We start from the raw sequence: 6,433 nt of genomic DNA on the forward strand, positions 1-6,433 counted from the left end.
AAACGACTGGATGCAGCTGTAAAATGCAGGAAAATTTCGTAAGTTTCGTAAGTTAGTTAATTTTGTAAGTTTCGTTTCGTAAGTCAGATAATTTAGGTCGAGTTAGACAGTTAACTAGGTGTTTGAATTAAGCCTTCTTTCATAAAGGGTTATTGTTTTGAAGGCGCCAGAGAGGGGGGTTGAGTGATTTTGTGCTTCAGGCCAAAGTCGAAATGAGTTATTTTTTTTTGAAGTAAACTAAAGAGCGAAGATTTAAGTGAACTAAGTACTGTGAACAGAATTGGATTTCCAATTTGAAGTAACTGAAAGTGCGATTTCAAATTAGCAAAATAATTGGCACCCCGAAACCTGGTACCTTCAACTCTTTAAGTTATGTTCATCATTGGACTCTGAAAATCATCGGGGATGTTCTCCTAACAATTAGGAATGCGCGGCAGGTTTTATCGTCTCGATCTGATTTAGTTAAGGAGAGTTTTTTTTGATTTAGAGTAAAAAAGGCAATTTATCAGTTTTTTGAAATACCACCTAGCAGATCAAAACCGCACCCCCCATGGAGGGTTATATTCAGCGGACGTTTACCAAATTTTAATGTCAGGTACACCCAATGGTCCCTTCAGGTTGGTATACCTTTTGGGCCAATCCGACCACCCAACCCCGAGTTATTAACACCTGAACTAGGGTGATTTGAAGGTTTTTGATATTTTGAATGGAAAAATGACAGTTTGAGTATGGTATGAGGCTAGTTAAGGGTTGCAATGGGTATCAAGTCTAGAGCTATGAATCAGATGATCATGGGAAGGGTTTAGGAAGTTGTGGGAGAAATTTATTAGTATTTTGAATTAAGAATAGGCAGTTTTCACTAAAAATAGCTAATACTGAAACGGAAATAGTAGTTTCTCTAAAAGTTGAAGTCGGATTGACCTGACAATTGGGGGATAGGCTAATCTGGGTACGAGGAATCCAATTTTGAGGTCAGATTTGACCTCAAACCAACCTGCACGAGACCAGCGCACGCCGGTGCTGCGGGACGTAAAATTTGAGTTGCTCGTGGAGTATTGGTAGCAGCCTTATAATTTTTGGAGAGTGAGTGTGAATTTTCAAGGGCTTTCTATTGGTGCTATTTTTAACTTCCGGGTAAGACCGGAATTCGATGTGTCGGTATAACCGGAGTGCCGAAAACCGGAAATTGGCATCTTTGAGCGGGCGAATGACTTTGAAATGGTAATAATAATTTGAGGCAGTTAGTGACAAAAAACACCCATCCCGGTCAATTTTGACGAACTCGGTTGTTTCGGGTTTCGGAACTCACGACTCGTTAAAAAATTTTCAAATTGCAAACGACTCGCAACGGCTGATCCGTCATGAAACTTAGCAGGCCAATTGGCACTCTATGTTTACTAAAAAATTTTACACGAAGACGTTTTGACAATTATTTCGCGAGTTATTAGGTTTGAAACTTTGGGGTCATCCGGGAGATTGATGAAAAGTGTGCGCAGTCATTGCTTGTGTTCTTGTGGGATTTAGGCCATGAAATTTTGTAGGTAGGTGCAACTATGACAGTACTTTCCATGTCAATATTTAGTTTTATCAACTTCATCTTGGACGGGTGACCTTTGACCTGACCCCTAAGAGTTCAAATTGTAAGCTTTTAGGAATATTCGACTTTGCGGCAGTTTTTAACAGGGAATTGCATCAATTTGTTTCAAAATTGGAAATGACAATTGGTCTTTGCTTTGGCGTTGAGATTAGTTATTTATTCAACCCATGATTTTTAACAGGGATTGATGGCAGCTAGTTAATTTGGTAGCGGAAATAGAGGAATTAGAACTTTTCAGAACAAGTTCAATGTTTACTAAGCAAACATCGGTTGAAATGCACAGTGCAAATATGAGATAAAGCGGAGTGGATTTGATTAAATAAGAGTCCAAAGGTCGTTTACTTAAGGTAAGGAGAAAGTTGAGCAATGGTTGGTAGCATTTGAATGACAGAACATATTTTGATATTGGTTTGTTTGCATTGCAAACAAAGCGCTTCTACAGAATGTGATAATTGCAAGTGTAATTTTCAATTTTCACTTAAGAGATTAAGGTTTGTTTGCTTAGCTTAAAACAAGAGCGTATTGGTTGAGTATAAATTGAAGTGACACAGAGAAATTTAGGCAGAGGCAAACATTGGAGAATTTTGGTAGAATTCAGATGTTTGGACACAGGAGAGATCTTCGCACGAGCGAGAGAAAGCAATTGGTTTAGTGGGATTAATATCGAAAAGATAATGTGAAAAGCAAGGAAGAGATTGAAAGTGGGACTGAACTCTGGATGTTTGTAATTGCAAGACCAGTTGAGATACTGTGAGCGTTTTTGATTTATTTCATTTGGGAAGTGAACCACGGTTATTGGTATTATCATTTTAAATACTATTATAAATTGTCTTGAATTTGTCTTTTCCATTGATGTGCAAGTAACTCTCTTAACTTTGTTATCCATATAACTAGAACTGATATTACGAGCCCCATAGTGAATTAACTTATTTCAAGGCAATCTATTTTGCAACAGCATACAAGAGTGGAAGATGGGAAATAGCAGAGTAACAAATTAACGCTTGCTTCATCATTTCGAAACCTTTGGTTTACATTATTTGATTGATCTTCTGGGCGACAGAATTCCCTCACTGTTGAGCCTAGCAGAAATTCAGAAGACGACGGCAGCTCTGGAAAAACTTTATTTCCTGACTTCGAAAGCAAGCCATAATTGCAACCAAACTACCAAGCACTTCAAAGACATTTTTGCTCTGATTCGATGTCTAAAAGTATCAAAATTTGATAGTCATTTGATTTGAGCTTCAGCTTGCTTGATGGGCATATGCAATTTTGCGAAAGCTGCTAAGCTTGAGAACAATGTTGACAGCTCTGTATTCTTTTGTTCAGTAGTTTGTTTGTTAAAAACATAACCCAACTATTCTCTGTGACTGAACCTTAACCTATTTGACAATAACCCGTGTACATCATTGTGTTCGAGTGCAGAATTACTGATTTTGTTTTGTTGTTGCCGCAATTTTGAGTAACCAAGACAGCCTAATTTTGGGAAAATTTAAAACTCCCAAGAACACCGCAAACCAGTAGAATTATTTTTGATAGCAGATTGCCCAGTTATGTATTCTCAGTTTTTGAATTTAACTAATTCAACATCCGCCATTTCATTGCATTTTTACATCAACCGTCATGTTGCATCAACAGTAAAAACAGCCATGCGAGTATTCAAAGGTAAGGAGAAAGTTGAACAATGGTTGGTAGCTGTTGAATGACAGAGCATAATTTGATATTGGTTAGTTTGCATAGCTAACAAAACGCTCCTACAGAATGTGATAATTGCAATTGTAAGTTTCAATGTTTACTTAAGAGATTAAGGTTTGTTTGCTTAGCTTAAAACAAGAGCGTATTGGTTGAGTATAAATTGAAGTGACACAGAAAAATTTAGGCAGAGGCAAACATTGGAGAATTTTGGTAGAATTCGGATGTTTGGACACAGGAGAGATCTTCGCACGAGCGAGAGAAAGCAATTGGTTTAGTGGGATTAAACTCGAAAAGATAATGTGAAAAGCAAGGAAGAGATTGAAAGTGGGACTGAACTCTGGATATTTGTAACTGCAAAACCAGTTGGGATAGTGTGAGCCTTTTTGATTTAGTTCATTTGGGAAGTGAACCACGGTTATTGGTATTAGCATTTTAATTACTATTAAAATTGTCTTGAATTTGTCTTTTCCATTGATGTGCAAGGAGTTCTCTTAACTTTGTTATCCATATAACTAGAATTGATATTACGAGCCCCATAGTGAATTAACTTATTTCAAGGCATTCTATTTGCAACAGCATACAAGAGTGGAAGAGGGGAAATAGCAGAGTAACAAATTAACGCTTGCTTCATCGTTTCGAAACCTTTGGTTTACTTTATTGGATCGATCTTCTGGGCGACAGAGTCCCCTCACTGTTGAGCCTAGCAGAAATTCAGAAGACGATGGCAGCTCTGGAAAAAGTTAATTTCCTGACTTCGAATGCAAACCATAATTGCGGCCAAACTACCAAGCACTTCAAAGATATTTTTGCTCTGATTCGATGTCTAAAAGTATTGAAATTTGACAGTCATTTGATTTGAGCTTCAGCTTGCTTGATGGGCATATGCAATTTTGCGAACAGCTGCTAAGCTTGAGAACAATGTTGACAGCCCTGTATTCTTTTTTTCAGTAGTTTGTTTGTTAAAAACATAACCCAACTATTCTCTGTGACTGAACCTTAACCTATTTGACAATAATCCTTGTACATCATTGTGTTCAAGTGCAGAATTACTGATTTTGTTTTGGCGTTGCCGCAATTTTGAGTAACCAAGACAGCCTAATTTTGGGAAAATTTAAACCTCTCAGGAACACCGCAAACCAGTAAAATTATTTTTGATAGCAGATTGCCAAGTTATGTATTCTCAGTTTTTGAGTTTAACTAAATCAACATCCGCCATTTTATTTCATTTCTACATCAACCGTCATGTTGCATCAACAGTAAAAACAGCCATGCGAATATTCAAAGGTAAGGAGAAAGTTGAACAATGGTTGGTAGCTGTTGAATGACAAAGCATAATTTGATATTGGTTTGTTTGCATAGCTAAAAAAGCGCTCCTACAGAATGTGATAATTGCAAGTGTAAGTTTCAATGTTTACTTAAGAGATTAAGGTTTGTTTGCTTAGCTTAAAACAAGAGCGTGTTGATTGAGTATAAATTGAAGTGACACAGAGAAAATTAGGCAGAGGCAAACATTGGAGAATTTTGGTAGAATTCAGTTGTTTGGACACAGGAGAGATCTTCGCAAGAGCGAGAGAAAGCAATTGGTTTAGTGGGATTAAACTCGAAAAGATAATGTGAAAAGCAAGGAAGAGATTGAAAGTGGGACTGAACTCTGGATGTTTGTAACTGCAAGACCAGTTGGGATACTGAGAGCGTTTTTGATTTAGTTCGTTTGGGAAGTGAACCACGGTTACTGAATTATCATTTTAATTACTATTATAAATTGTCTTTAATTTGTCTTTTCCATTGATGTGCAAGGAGCTCTCATAACTTTGTTATCCATATAACTAGAATTGATATTACGAGCCCCATAGTGAATTAACTTATTTCAAGGCATTCTATTTGCAACAGCATACAAGAGTGGAAGAGGGGAAATAGCAGAGTAACAAATTAACGCTTGCTTCATCGTTTCGAAACCTTTGGTTTACTTTATTGGATCGATCTTCTGGGCGACAGAGTCCCCTCACTGTTGAGCCTAGCAGAAATTCAGAAGACGATGGCAGCTCTGGAAAAAGTTTATTTCCTGACTTCGAATGCAAACCATAATTGCGGCCAAACTACCAAGCACTTCAAAGACATTTTTGCTCTGATTCGATGTCTAAAAGTATTAAAAGTTGACAGTCATTTCACTTGAGCTTCAGCTTGCTTGATGGGCATATGCAATTTTGCGAAAGCTGCTAAGCTTGAGAACAATGTTGACAGCTCTGTATTCTTTTGTTCACTAGTTTGTTTGTTAAAAACATAACCCAACTATTCTCTGTGACTGAACCTTAACCTATTTGACAATAACCCTAGTACATCATTGTGTTCAAGTGCAGAATTACTTATTTTGTTTTGGCGTTGCCGCAATTTCGAGTAACCAAGACAGCCTAATTTTGGGAAAATTTAAAACTCCCAAGAACACCGCAAACCAGTAAAATTATTTTTGATAGCAGATCGCCCAGTTATATATTCTCAGTTTTTGAACTTAACTAAATCAACATCCGCCATTTTACTGCATTTTTACATCAACCGTCATGTTGCATCAACAGTAAAAACAGCCATGCGAGTATTCAAAAAATTCAAGTTCGCAAAATTGTTTCACACAAAATGATAAAAATAAATACTAAAAGAGTTTTTATGTTGGTACCATTTTTTCGTCCTAAACTTACCCAGACTTGCATACTGTGCTAGTGCTTGCTCAGTGTAGAACAACGGCAACCCAGGAACGGCCAGCATGGTAAAATATGGAATCAGAAAAGCACCCCCACCGTTCTGGAATACTTTGTACGGAAATCTCCAGACATTGCCAAATCCAATGCACATTCCCACGGCTGATAAAATGTACTCTACGTTCGAAGCCCATTGCCCTCTGGAAGTTTGTGCTTTTGACTCCGACGATCTTTTCACGTTTTTGGTCATTTTGCTTTTATTGACTACGTATACACGAATAAAGCCGGTGTAATTAAGTTCGACCGTAGTGGCGCCTATAAGCGCTTTTAACGTATTATGATTATAAATACACTAGAAGCCAAAAGTACTCTCAAGTAACGATCAAGTAATTAAGATATGTACAATTTCGATAACTAAAACCGTAATCGTAACAAGTTTTTTTCCTGTAGCGTT

At 37.3% G+C, this 6,433-nt stretch overlaps 1 protein-coding gene across 1 annotated transcript in view; it reads right to left on the bottom strand.

Moving 5' to 3' along the window:
• LOC142356669 (testin-like) overlaps window positions 1–6,229 on the bottom strand; it is a gene marked incomplete at its 3' end in the record, with an annotated part of 42,306 nt that extends 36,077 nt beyond the window's left edge. Inside the window, exon 1 of the mRNA XM_075408499.1 lies at window positions 5,980–6,229. Coding sequence (XP_075264614.1) covers window positions 5,980–6,229 — 250 coding nt within the window. The remainder of the gene's footprint in view (window positions 1–5,979) is intronic.
• Between the last annotated feature and the right edge of the window lie 204 nt (window positions 6,230–6,433).

Source organism: Convolutriloba macropyga, unplaced genomic scaffold, assembly GCF_964194025.1.
Source record: "Convolutriloba macropyga unplaced genomic scaffold, txConMacr16.3 SCAFFOLD_948, whole genome shotgun sequence".
Classification (NCBI taxonomy): Eukaryota; Metazoa; Xenacoelomorpha; order Acoela; family Convolutidae; genus Convolutriloba; species Convolutriloba macropyga.